Raw genomic sequence first — 12,995 nt, forward strand, 5'->3', positions numbered from 1 at the left:
TGCCTTGTCTAGATGTGGACCCAGGCTCCTGACTCCATCTGTGCCCCTCCCTGGGCTGAGTGATTCACAAGTGTGTGGCTGGCTCTTGTCCCTACAGTGACCTCGTCAGACGAGCTGTGGGCAGTGGGCCCCCCTGGCTACCTCCTCCAGCGGCTGACAAGGACTTTCAGCCACTCGCACAGTGCCCAGAGCGGCCACGCCACCTCCCCCCACCCTGAGGACCTGGAGGACGAGTGGGAGGTCATCTGAAGGAGCTCTTAGGGCGAGTCGCTCAGGAAGGAGGAAGCTGAGACTCGTGTGGTGGACACAGTCGGTTTCTGAGTCACTCATTCTTAGACACGCCTCATCAACTCTTGTCCAGACACGTCTGGCCAGGTCGGACACCCACACTTGCTTTCATCCATATTTGTTTCCATCTCATTCCAGAACCCACAGCCTCAGCCGAGGGATCCGTCGCTGTAGCAGCAGTGCCTCTGAACTCTCGTGAGGTCATCTCCGAGTGGGCCATGGCTGCTGCCAGTTGCATGCACTACAGTTAGCCCTGTGCTGCGCTCACGTTCTCATCACTGACCCCTGCAGGTCCTGTTGTGGGGGATGACGCGGGAGCTTCCCGTGGGCAGGACGAATCAGAGCCAGCTCGGGGACATGCCTGTGAGCCCCTGCAGGCAGCCCTGTTAGTAGCCCCTGGGCTAAACAGAGCCGGAGGTCATTGCTCTCCAGCCACTGAAGGTGTTCCTGTGACGGCTTTGTCTCCATCACACGTCCCTCCACCTCCTCTCTGAGACGCAAGTTCCAGCACACATTCCACGCTAGACACCCCAGATGAGAAACCGAGGCTGTTTGAGAGGTGGGGTGCTGGGCTGTGCCAGGACGGAGAACACACACGCAGACGACACACAGGCCACGCCGCGCCCTCCCTGCCCACTCACAGGCCAGGGCCTGCTGGCTGCACACATCAGCCCAAACAATACACGCCAGTGAATGGAAGGCTCTGGAAGCACACGCATGTCCAAGGCAGGGATGGCACGGGGAGGCAGTTGGACGTGGGCAGGGGGAGCTTAGCCCTAGTAGCTAACTAACCGAGATGCGTCTTGGGAGTGATATTGAACTAATGCTGCTGGCGGACGTCAGAAAAACCAGAAGCATCCTCAGAGGATGAATCTACTAATTATTGCCTTTTTTGTTTGTTGTAATACAAACCTGCATAAGATACCTCATTTGAAATCAAATCTTACCAATTTAGAAGAGAAGTGTATTTTCCAAAACCAGTGGAAGGCCTTTCATTCCTTCCCATGGTTCGTCCTGAGCCTGCACTGTCTTCGGCTACAGCTTTTCAGGAAGGGTGGGCAGCCCCCTGTGTGTCCTCGACGTGCAGGGCAGTCATGAGACCTGCGGCTGGCTCCAAGTGGGAGCCCGGCACTGTCAGCAGGGTGTTTGGGTTGACACCCCCAGAAGGTTGAACCTGGTGCCTGCAGTGGTCAGTTGCTGTGGCCACGTCAGCCGTCGGTCCTTGGGGTCAGCCTGCAGTGCCCACTCTCCTTGCTGGCATCTGAGCTATAGGAGTGGGCAGCCCAGCCCGCATCCAGCCCTGAGCCCGCCCCACCCTCCTGGAGGCAGCAGGAGGCGGGACTGCAGCCCCGCGGCTTTTTTTAGCCTCCTTTGGCCCCGGGTCATCCCTGGAGGCCTCTTTTCTACTGAGTGAGTGTCTGGGAGCCCTGGGGCCACAGGTGAAGACCAATAAAATATGTTCTCTGACAGGACCCAGCCAGCCATGAAGATGGAGGTTTTCCGGGTGTAAATGAGGACGAGATGCTGAAATCCCAGATCTTACTTCACACTTCACTTTTATAGAATCTTCTTTTTAAATGTTTGGTGGCAGCAGAGGCCGCCCCAGGCTGGCTGCAGCTCCTCTTCCGCGTCTGGTGTGCCTTGTCCAGCTCCTCTCGGTGGAACGCTCTCCTAATCCCATGGGACTTCAGTGCAATTCAACCCAAGTCTCGTTTGCTACTTTTCAACGACTTGTAGCTTCAGTGCTTTGTAGTTTTCTTTCTGGTTTTAATTTTCAGTTGTGCTTTGAGACAGTGCAATAAACTAGACTTTTCCAAACCTAGTCGAGTCTGATGTTTGACCGTGAGAAGGTGCCCTTGGGGGGCCCTGGTGGAGGCTGACGTGCCCACCGGTGGCAGGAAAAACTGCTGACGCTGTTTGCCAGCCCAGCCCACCGCCAGGATAGAGCAGGGGCCATGACTTATGACCTGCTCGGTGTGCAAATACGCACCAGCTTGCCCAGGGTGGCTGTCCTGGGGGAATGACGGTCACTTCAGAGGTAGACGGACCCCCAGTAGCCCAAGGAAGGACACGGAACGTGAGGCCCTGAGGGCAGGCTGTGGAGGGCTCAGCGCCTGAGTCCACGTCTCCATCCAAGAACAACGCCCAGAAGAGTGCTGCTGAGCCCGCGGGAAGAGGCTGCGTTTGTCACGGCAGCAGGACCTGCCATGTGCCACTAAGCGACCTGAACAAGAGACATCGGACTCATGTCAAGAAGTGGCCCAGCTTTAGAGAAGACATCAAAGGAAAGTTGAGTCAAGGAACACATGTTCGACATTCCTGATGGAAGGCTCAGTACAGGGTATAGACACCCGTCCCTTCTAAAGGAATTTATGGGTTTAACTCAGTTTGTCAAAATCCCCACTGGGAATTTCTTGTTGGGGGGAGGCAGGGAGGAATTCACAAAATAATGTCCATGCCATGAACGCCCCCTTGACTGTGCCGGATGTGCTCCCAGGGTCTCACATGAAGAGCTTCACCTCCTCATTAGGGCCTCTCACGGTGAATACCCTGAGCCCCAATGAGACTCAGAGAAGTTAAGTAACTTGCTCAAGGTCGCACAGGGAGTACCAGGATTGAAACCCAGCTCTTTGGAGCTTCAGACCTATGCTGTTTGATGCCACCTCACTGTCCTGGGAAGAAGAAACAGGTAAGAACTGCCAAAGAGTGATGGCAGGCCAGCAAAGGAAGTGTGGCATGGGTAGAAGGGCCAGTGACATCAGCCAGCCCAACAAGGCCCACAGGGAGGCAGCATGAAGGCGGCATCGCAGACGAGGGGACGGGAGGGTGACTTCACAACTGACGTGGAGGACTGCCTGGCTGTTTGGGCAAAATCAATATTAAATGGATTAAAGATCTTAACCTGGGGGAGAACAGTATGATTTCTGGACGGTAAGGGCTTGCTGAACTCAAAAGTGGTAAGAAAAGTCACCGAGGAAAGTAAGTGTATGGATTTGATTTCTCCAAAATGTAAAAGTACTGTCAATTAAAAACCCCATGTAAAATTAAAAGAGGTAATAATTGCAACAAATACGACACTGATGGTGAATCTACACCTTAGAACATGTGCACACCAGGAGGAGGGACACCTGAGACACATGTATAGACAGCGGAGATGAAAGGGCACCCCGCAGTGAATGCCCAGCACCCAGGGCAGAGTGCTGACGCAGCAAGTTGGGGGAGCCCCGTTGGCACAGCCCTTCTGGGAAAGCCAATGGCAGCCCATCAGCAGCCTTAAAGCCTTCAGACCCATGAGCTCCACTTCTGGAGGCCTGTCCTCAAGAACAAATCCTAAACTGGGGGAAACCTTGTTTATAATTGTGAAACACTAAACACAACTGCCATCTGGGGACACTCCTCTGATGAAACAGTATGCAGCTGTTAAAAAGCATGTGTGCCCTGCGAGGAAGCGCGCTGTGGGCCGTCCGTTGCGTCGTCGTATTGTGTCAGTGGGGAAGTTCCTGGGTGTGGTAATGATGGTGTGGTTTGGTGAGATCACATATACACATGTACATGAGAGAGAAGGGAGAGGACGGCAATGTAAACATAGTCACTGTACTCCTCTCTTTTGGAGGGTTTGAAACTTTCCCTAATTCCAGGGGGCACAGGAGGAGCAGGAACCAGTTCCCTACACAAGCAGCTGGTCGCAGTGGTTGCCTGTTGTACATACCTTTTTGTATCTTTTGAATTTTGAGCCATGTAAATGTACTATTTATTCCAAAAATAAATAAAATTCACATTTTAAAAACTCAGTCCTAATATTAATTCTTTACGGTATCAACACTAGCTAAATCAAAATAAACACCGAAGACTTCTTAAAAACCATATTTACAAAGTGTTTTACAACGTAGAAAAATGCTAACACTACAGTAAGTTTAAAAATACTAAATTGTGTAAGTGATTTGACTTCATGTATGTTAGAAATGTGAATAGGAAAAAATTTTAATATACGTATGTGCAGAGAAAAAACAGGAGGAAAACACAGCAAAATGCTGGCAGTGGTTGTCTGGGTGGCAGGGTGACGGCAGGCAGCTGGCCCCTCATTTGGGAGCCACACGTGGGGGTGGGCAGGATGGTCAGGGTGTCCGTGGCGGGGGCCTGCCCACCTGCCCTGGCTTTCCCTGCACAGTCTGAGGGTTCTCCGATGACCATGGATTCTGTAGACAGAAATTCTTTTAAAAATCATTGCAGACAGAAATCTGTTTCAGCTCTGTCTTGACTGAGGTGGTGGTTACATGTGTGTAGACATTTGTCATAACTCCTCAAACTACACAGTTAAAGCCTGTGCATTTATTGTATGTCAGTTACGCCTCAACTTTCAAATGTCGCAGGCCCAAACCAGCCCCCTTGGGGCAGGGCTCCATGGGAAGTGCTCGCTCGGAGCAGAGGCTCAGTATTGCACAGGCTTCCCGCTTCCGGGAAGCATCCTTGTTCTGAGCATGATTTGGGGTTACTTAGAAAACTGCTCCCTGTACAGTATTTTGAAGTTGGTAAAGAAATCGCGAGGACAGGGAAAATCAGCAAGGAAACCGAGGTACCACTGGGATGAGGTTAGCACGCAAGGAGGCCAGTGAGGCTGGCACAGGGTCATGTCACCACAGCCAGAGAGGGGCAGAGTGGGGGCCTTGCTCCCCTACCCTCAGGGCCAACTTCCCCAAGCCACCCTGATGGCATGTGCTGTCCTATAGTGTCCCTCTCAGGCTCCAGGCACTAGGTCACAATACCCTGGGGAGGAGTGGCCCAGCCCTGACTGTCCCCAACAGGCATCAAGGCTACAGAGATTCTGGCTCTGGAGCTCTAACAGGTTGGGGTTCACTGAGCCCCTGGGTGGGCATGGCAGGGGGGGCGGGCAGCACTGGCCACAGTCAGGTTTTCCTTAGAAACAGATTGGTGGAATGAATGAACTGAACAAATGAACCAACACACTTCACCCCGGAAAAAAGTGGGCCTTCCTCTGGGCAGAACGGCTGCCTTTGAGAAGCCATCGAGGCCACTGGCCAAGAGCCCAGAGTTGAGTCGCTTGCTGTCTGCAGAGGGATGGGGATGCCTAGGCTGGGTGTGGCTGGCTCTGGCCCTCCCCAGTTCTCCATGCTCATTGCCAGGGTGACGATGGTGACGGGGCTGCCCCACATCCTCACTGCCCTTCCTGGGGCTGGAGGGCCCAGGGGATGATAAGACAAACTTGGGGGCCCACCCTCCCTCTGGCTGGCAGCGGCTGCCAGATAACAGAGGATCAGCTTAGCCACCCTGCATGGGTTGTGTGTCTCCTCTGCCTCACTGAATCTTGGGGAGCCCTCAGCCAGGCATCCTCAGACTCAGTGGGAGTTGTGCCAAGAATCAGGGCCTGCTCTGCTGCCATAGGGCTGACGCTGGCCTCGGCTTCCTCAGCCTTCCCTGCAGCTCCACACTGTGAACTCCATTACCCTCCCTCACCCTGTCCCACCCAGCCACAGCGAGGACATCAGGGGCTAATGCCCCAGCTGTCCCCCTCCTGCATTCCCACCCCTCCAAGGCACAGGGGCCAAGGGGGCCTCCAGATGGGCCCCAAAGTCACCCAGTGAATGATGCAATAGTCCCTACAGCTTCAGCTCAGTTCCACTGAGAGCAGCTTCCTAGTCACCCCCGAAACCAACCACCCACTTGGCCCCGGCCCTTCCCCTGAACTCTTGCTCAGGCTGGACCCTCTTGCTGGGGTGCCCAGAATTCCTCCTGCTTGTCTGACAAGAGGTTATTTGGGCTCCCCCTTCCAGAGCCTCCCAGGGAGCCCCAAGGCAGGGCAGCTCCCCCACCTCTGCATCACCCCATCTCAAGTCCAGGGGGCTCAAAGGTGCTTCTGTCACCAGTGGGGCAGCTGTAGGTCTAGACGGGAAGTGAAGGGGGCCCTGGTGCCAGGAGGGCTGACCCCACAGGGAGGACAGAGCTGGGGCAGGGGAGACATGAGGGGAACCACATGCCCAGGTCCCCCATTAGGTGCCCAGGCTTTCCAGGCAGAAGCTGCTGGGGCATCTGGGCCCCAGGGGTTCCCCAACGCCCCCCCAGCCCAACCCCCAGGACCACGCTAGTTTCCACTTTTCATCTCCTCCAAAGGAGATGTACCTTCTCCCCACAATGGCATCCTTGGTATGAGAACCCGGGGGCTCCTGATGCCCCAGGTTTTGAGCTAGGAGAGATGTTAGTATCCACTGCCCCCAAGTGGATAAGGTTCAGACAGGCTATTAATTGGCCCAGGACACACAGGAGAAAAGCAGAGCCCTCACTCCTGCCTGGAATCTAGAATTGGTCACTGGGCACCCCTCTTCTCCCCTCCTCCCCACCGGGGCTGTGTGCCCACCCACCTCACACTCCCCAGAAACAGGGGTCACATCCTTTTCAGGGCAGGTATGGAGTTAAGAGATGGTCCAAAACCCCTTCAAAACAGGCAGGAACACTGAAGTCCAAGGTCACCCCACAAGTGGGTAGCAGGTGAAGGCCAGAACCAGGCCCCCCAGGCAAGACCCTCCTGCTGCCCAGCCCCTGCACTCCCCTCCCTCCTATGGCCCACCACCCTGGACTATGGCTAAAGCCTTTTTGGCCCCCAGGCATGCTCCCCTCAGAGACACTAGGGGCAAGGTGGGCAGCAGGTGCACCCAGCCAAGCTAGTCACTCTTCATCAGGCAGACCTTTAGCCCTCTGCTCCTGGCAGGACATCGTGGCCCTGCTCCCTGTGCCTGCGAGGGTTGAATTTCACGGCCCTGCAGAATTCCGGGGCGGGGCAGCCTGGCAGTCCTCCCAAGGCTCCTCAGGGCAGGGACCCAGCTTTTCAGCCGGCCTTCCCTTGTCTTGAAGGGTCGTGGTGCATCATTAACAAGTCTCCGTCTTCAGAACCTTCCTGCTGAAACCAGCTCTCCTGGCTGGGGCAAGGGGCTCGCCTATGGGGTGATGCGGCTGCTCTATCACCCACAGGCACCACCTAACACCCACCGGGGGCTGGGCCAGGGCACACGTGGGAACCCACTCCTGGGGCTGGACAGAGGGCAGGCCTGGAGGAAGGTACATCTATCCCCACCTGAGGAGCGGGTCGGGGTGGGGACCAGGGGCCTGAGGCAGCAGCAACTGCAATGGCACAGGTGAGAGAACAGGAGCCGCAGACCAGACCCTGCTAATCGAGAGGGAAGAGCAAAAGGGGCGACAGATACAAGTGCAGACTAGCTTTGGTGGGGGGAGTCACAGTGATACCTAAGGAGGGGTGGGTGGCCAGTTTGCAGTGGGGGAGGTTGGGGGCGGATGAGAAGGCACAGCCTGGGTCAGGCCACCTCACTCCAGCACAGCAGGCCTTCCTGCTCTCCTAGGCCCTCAGGATCGAGTCCAAACCCAGCAGGGCAGTTGACACGGCCCCACACGCTGACTGCACACAGGATCCTCCTAGAACCTCACAGGGAGCGTTCTCTTGGCCTCCAAGCCTTTGCACATGCCGTCCCTCTGCTTGAACTCGACAGTCCACACCCCCGTGGCGGCCCAACTCCTTCTGCTTAGCTGTCACTTCCTCGGGGACACCTTCCCGGAAGCTTTAGAGTAAGGTGGGAGGCGGTCGTCACTCCCCTCAAGGGCTGGGCAGCGAGCTGGGGGCACGGCCTGGCTCTCAGGAGTCGGATGACTGTCAAGCCCGCTCGGCGCAGGGAGGTGGGGCGCTGAGCGCAGCCGGGCCCAGAAAACCTGCAGCGTGGGGCCCACCTGCCCGCCCTGGCGCAGCCCCCAATGCAGGCGACAGACGAGGCAGATTCCGCCGTGCAGAGATCAATATATGTAAAGTGCCGGGTACAACGCTCTGAAAAATAGTATTCTCCAAAAATCCAGCGCCCAGGGTGTCCCCGCGGTCTAGCCCTTGCCCGTGAGGTCCAGCGGCTGCAGGAAGGGCGGCAGCGGCAGCTCGTCCAGGGCCTCGGGGAAGCGGCCGGGAGAGATGGCGGTGACCAGCACCTGCATGGCGCGCGCGAAGAGCGAGGGTGGCGCCAGGCCCGCCAGCCACTGGAACTTGTCCTCGCCCAGCAGCCGCTGCCAGCGCGGCCGGTCGCCCAGCAGCTCGCGGCGGGCCGGGCCGGCGGCGCCCGCGGGCGTGTACAGCGCCAGCAGGTCGAGCAGCAGCAGGCGGCGCTGGCGCGGCTCCGAGGGCGCCCCGGCGGCGGCGGGGGTGGCCCCGGCGTCGCGGCCCAGCTGGCGCAGCAGCAGCTCGAGCGGCGTGAGGCCGCCGCCGTCGCGCAGGCCGGGCGAGGCGCCGTGGCCGAGCAGCAGGAAGAGGCACTCGGGGCGCGCCAGCTCGCAGGCCACGTGCAGCGACGTGCCGCCGCCCTCCACGCGGCTGCAGCCGCGCCGGTCCAGCACGCGCGCGCGCTCCTCGGCCGGGAAGTCGCGCACGGTGCGCAGGATGCGGCGCAGGATGCCCACGCGGTTGTAGCGCACGGCCAGCGCCACGTGCGGCCCCGGCGCCGCGCAGCAGCGGAAGCCGGCGCTGGGCGGCGCGAGCGCGCGCCGCGGGAACGTGGCCAGCAGGTAGTGCGCGTACGCCTGGTGGTCGTGCACGAGCGCGTAGAGCAGCGCCTCGGACGGCGAGTAGGCGGCGGCGCGCCCGCGCTCGTCCCAGTGGAAGGCCTCGCTGGCGCGCATGTCCTCGAGCAGCCACACGGGCAGCAGGTCCCGCACGGCCTGGTAGAAGGCGAACGACGACTTGCGGCACTGCTTCTGCGCCCGCGAGCGCGCCGCGCCCGCGCCCTCGGACCCGCCGTCCGCGCCGCCCCCGGGCCGCCGCGCGTCCCACGGCATGCTGGCCGACCACCTGCGGGCGGAGGGGATCCCAGTGAGGCCTCGGCCCCGCCCCTTGCCGGGCTCAACCTGGGAAACGGAGGCCCGGAGAGGGGACTGCCGTCACCCCCACCCAACCCCACCCGCCTGGGATGGTCGTACCTACCTCCAGCCTCCAGCCTCCAGCCTCCAGCCTCCCAGTGGCCCTTCCAGTCACTGCTCACAGCTCACTTCTCTCCCAGGCCCTGAAACACCTCCCATATCCTTGATCTAGCTGCACCTGATCTCCTTCCCTGAAACTGTCTTGTTCTCTAACACCTCTGCCCTCACAGCTCCACCTACCGTCAAGGCCACACTGAAACCCCACCTCCCACCCACTCCAGCCGAGGGACTACATGAGGCAGGTATATGGAACCCCAAATAAAGAAGAGGCCAGGGAGGCACGTAGGAAAGCTCTACCCCCCATCTCAAGCCAAGCCAAATCGTCTCTGTAGCCCAACTCCCTGTTCCCAGCGCCACCTAACCTTGACCATGTCCTCTGACCCCCGACCACGGGTGGGGTCCCTAGAGCCTCCCCCCAGGCTGGGCAGGGGCAGAGCTCCAGACTCAGACCTACCTGGTTCCTGCACCGCGATCACCTGGTTCTGCAGATACGGGTGTATCACTTTCCTTCTCTGTGCCTGGGCTTCCTCATCTGTAAGAGAAGGCAGGGGGTGCAAGCTGTGAGCCCCAGCAGGGCGAGTTTGGAGTGGGGCTCTAGCCTTCCAGCCATACATGGCGTTTGCTGGAAGTCAGCACCCCTAGCTGGGAGGAGGCAGGAGTCAACCTAGAGACTGGTGTGTACAACACTTTACACTCTGCAGATCCCCTCAGGTCTGCTCCCTCTCTTGATCTTCCCAACTATTAGATGAAGCAGGTCATCCCATTTTTCAGCAAGGGACAAGCTTGTCCAAGGTCAGTCAGCAAGTCATGGTAGGGCCAGGCCCAGGACCCGGATCTCCTGCCTCCTGTTTGGGGCTCGTTCCAGATGTGGGTGGATCCCCAACCCACAGGGAGCCCAGCTGAGCCCTGACCTTGCCCTCTGAGCCCCCAGCCCCTACCTGAGCCCTGGCCTCTGACCCCTGGCCCGGGCCCAAGCTCCCCACAGCGTTCTCTCAAGGGTAAGCACTTGGTCACAAGAGGCCTAGGTCAGCGGACAGGCTGCGTCCACACACGCTGGTAACTAAGTTAGAGAGATGGGTGCGGCGGGGGTGGGCTGCAGCCACAGCGCCCTTTTGCGGGGCACCATGGCTGGAGCCAACCCGCACGCCTGGGCCTCCGCGCCCCAGCTGTACCCTGTGTGGACACCCGTGGGGCACCGGGCGGGTTACGTAAAGTTGGGACGCCCCACGTCACTGGGCAGCAAGTCACAGCCGCGACTCAGTGAATGGGGGTTGGACCACCGAGGGCAGGGCCGCGCGCCCGGGGCCGCCCGCCAGCTCCCCGCTCCTCTCCCGGCGGCACAGCGGGACCTCGGGCGGCCGCGGGTCACGGGAGGCGAGGCCCGGGTGTCTGCCGGCCGGTGGCCGGCGCAGCGACGGCTGCACCTGCCTGTGCGGGCGCCCAGGGGGCCCGAGGGGGGCGGCGGCCGGGGGGGCAGCGCCCGGGGCGGGGCCTGCGCGGAGCGGTCCGAGCCGGGAGGACTCACCGTGGGGGGCGGCGCGGCCGCGGGCCTGGTGTCCCCGCCCCCGCTGCGGGCCGGAGCGCGCGCCGTGCCCCGCGGGTAGGCGCGCAGGCGAAGGTCCCAAGGCGGACGGACGGGAGGGAGTTGCTGCCGCCCGCGCCCGCCGCAGCCGCGCTCTGAGCCGCCGCGGCCCGATCGCTGGGCGGCGGTGCCGGCGCCGGCGGCCGGCGGGCGGGCGGCGGGCGGCGCAGTGCGGCCGAGGCCGGGCAGGACAGCGGGAGCGTCCGCCGCCGCCATTGGCCCGCGCTGCCGGTCCCCGCCGCTGCCCATTGGCTGTCGCGCTGCACCATTGTTACGTCACCAGCCGGGGGGCGGGGCGCCCGGCCAGACCCGCGGAAAAGTTGGGAGAAACTTGAGGGCGCGCGGGGGGCGGGGCTCCCGGAAACCCGAGCCGCCGGCCGGGAATGGCTCGCGGCTCGAGGCGGCGGGCGGCGGGCGGCGGGCGGCGGGGGCCCGGGCCGGGAGGGGGTCGGCGCCGCCGCCAGTGGGAGTCCGGGCTCCGCCGAGCGGACTTTCCTCGTCACCCCACGAGTCATATTTCGGGTCCCCTTTGCGCTGACCCTCTGTGACCTTGGGGAAGACCTCCGGGACTGGTTTCCCGTCTGTTCGTGGAGGGGTCATGGGGTATGAGCTGTGAACCCGTACGGGTCGCGGCAGCGTTCTGCCCCGCCAGGGTTCGGGGTGCCCTAGGCTGCCTTTCCCGGGGAATAGATGAACGGATGCAGACAGCTGTTTATGGGCGCCTACTGTGTGCCAATCTCCGTGCTAAACATACTTGATTTCACTTCATCTTCTCAACCCGAAGTGGTGGGAATTGTGACCCCCCCAATTCACCGACCGGGAAATCAGGGCTCGCAGGGAGCTGGCCTCCAAGTGAGGAGCAGCCAGGAGGGAGGCAAGTGCTTCCGCTGCTTTTCTTCAGGCATTTGTGGTGGACTGGTCCCCAGCCTCCCCACAAGGGGTGCAAAGTTTGGGGTGCCACACGTGCAAGCTCCAGAGGTTACGCTGAGACCCCACCTCAGGCAGGGTGGCCTTGCAGGCCCATACCACCCCTCAGGGGGGCTGCTGGAGACCAGCACATTTACACACTGTGGATACCCTGGGTGGGGGTACAGGGAACGCTGGGCTTGGGATCCTGGCTCCACCTCTGCCCACCTCAGCTTTCTTCTCCTGCCCTCTCTAGGCCTCAGTTTCCCCACAGTTTCTCCCAGTTTTCCTGTTCTGGACGTCTTTGAGTATGACGGGGGGCCAAGTGAATGTAGGTCCTGGGGTTGATATTTGGCCTTTGGGAGCCCCCAGACCCTGGGTGACATCCTGGGAAGGTAGTGCCCCAGGTGAACCAACTGTGGCTCAAGGCTCTAGCCACCCTGTTCTCTTGTCCCCTTCTGCTCAAGAGCTGGAGTCGAGACCTCACACCATCTCCGTAGCTACCAGTGGAATGCGGGCGAAAGGGCATCGACTGTAGGTGCCAGGGCTGGCGGTCTCTCTCCACCCCTCCACGCCCTCCTCCCTCCTCGCTGGATTTCCCGAAGGCCTCTTTCTAACAGTCAAGTCTAACCCTGTTTCTCCACTGCTTGGAAGCTTCCTGTGGACACGGACTTAGCCAGAAAGACCAGGTGGGGCAGGAGAAAGGCATTCCTGGCTGGGGCACAGCTGGAGCAAAGGTCTGGAAGTAGCAGAGGGAGGTGCAGAGGCCAGCCGGGAGGGCCAGGTCACACAGGGCCTTGAATGCTGAGGTAAGGACCTTGGGTTTGTCCTGAGGACCTGGAGGTAGAGGTGGAGGAGGTTTGGAAGTTAGTAAATTATTGTATTTAAGGCATACAAAAAAATTATAATAATCATGAATGCCTGGGAGCCCACGATCCAGTTGGAGAAATAATACGTGGAGAAATCTGAAGGCCTATGTGTCTGTCCTGCCCCCTAACCAGCCCTAGGCCTTTCCCACGGTGGCAGCTGACCTTGTAACACTCTCCATCATGGCACCAGTCGGCCCTCACGCTCAGCGGCCTGCCTTTTTCTCCCAAGGTCACTTTTAGACTCATCCCCTGGGGCACGTGCTGTGCTGGGTCACGCGTCGTCTCTGCTGGTGGCCGGCACAGCGTCGTCTCTGCTGGTGGCCGGCACAGCGTGTGTGGTCTCCCAGTGCTGCTGTGAACGTCCCTGCCCCCTT

The 12,995-nt window shown here is 60.1% G+C and overlaps 2 protein-coding genes across 11 annotated transcripts in view; one reads left to right on the plus strand and one right to left on the minus strand.

Moving 5' to 3' along the window:
- Window positions 1–3,338, plus strand: part of TECPR2 (tectonin beta-propeller repeat containing 2) — a 101,700-nt gene extending 98,362 nt beyond the window's left edge. For 6 of the 9 annotated variants that reach the window (XM_070514342.1, XM_070514345.1, XM_070514344.1 and 3 more), the window contains one exon: window positions 98–3,338. In XM_070514342.1, the coding sequence (XP_070370443.1) occupies window positions 98–249 (152 nt within the window). In that variant the 3' untranslated portion in view covers window positions 250–3,338. The remainder of the gene's footprint in view (window positions 1–97) is intronic. The other 3 variants (XR_011504807.1, XR_011504808.1, XR_011504809.1) reach the window with 2 other exon arrangements.
- Window positions 3,339–7,499: 4,161 nt separating this feature from the next.
- On the minus strand, window positions 7,500–11,005 carry ANKRD9 (ankyrin repeat domain 9). Of its 2 annotated transcripts, none has more exons than XM_044774356.2 (3): window positions 10,790–11,005; window positions 9,719–9,796; window positions 7,500–9,136 (listed from the first exon to the last, which is right to left on the minus strand). In XM_044774356.2, exon 3 carries the CDS (start codon window positions 9,121–9,123, stop codon window positions 8,182–8,184), a length of 942 nt encoding a protein of 313 aa, XP_044630291.2. In that variant the 5' UTR covers window positions 9,124–9,136; window positions 9,719–9,796; window positions 10,790–11,005; the 3' UTR covers window positions 7,500–8,181. The 2 variants fall into 2 exon arrangements, with proteins under 2 accessions (XP_044630291.2, XP_070370451.1); XM_070514350.1 differs by lacking the exon at window positions 10,790–11,005 and adding an exon at window positions 10,203–10,443.
- Window positions 11,006–12,995: the final 1,990 nt, after the last annotated feature.

This window comes from Equus asinus, chromosome 7 (assembly GCF_041296235.1).
Source record: "Equus asinus isolate D_3611 breed Donkey chromosome 7, EquAss-T2T_v2, whole genome shotgun sequence".
NCBI lineage: Eukaryota > Metazoa > Chordata > Mammalia > Perissodactyla > Equidae > Equus > Equus asinus.

What these genes read in the sequence shown, in the direction of transcription:
- ANKRD9 (XM_044774356.2), bottom strand. Translation starts at nt 9,123, where the DNA reads ATGCCGTGGGACGCGCGGCGGCCCGGGGGCGGCGCGGACGGCGGGTCC.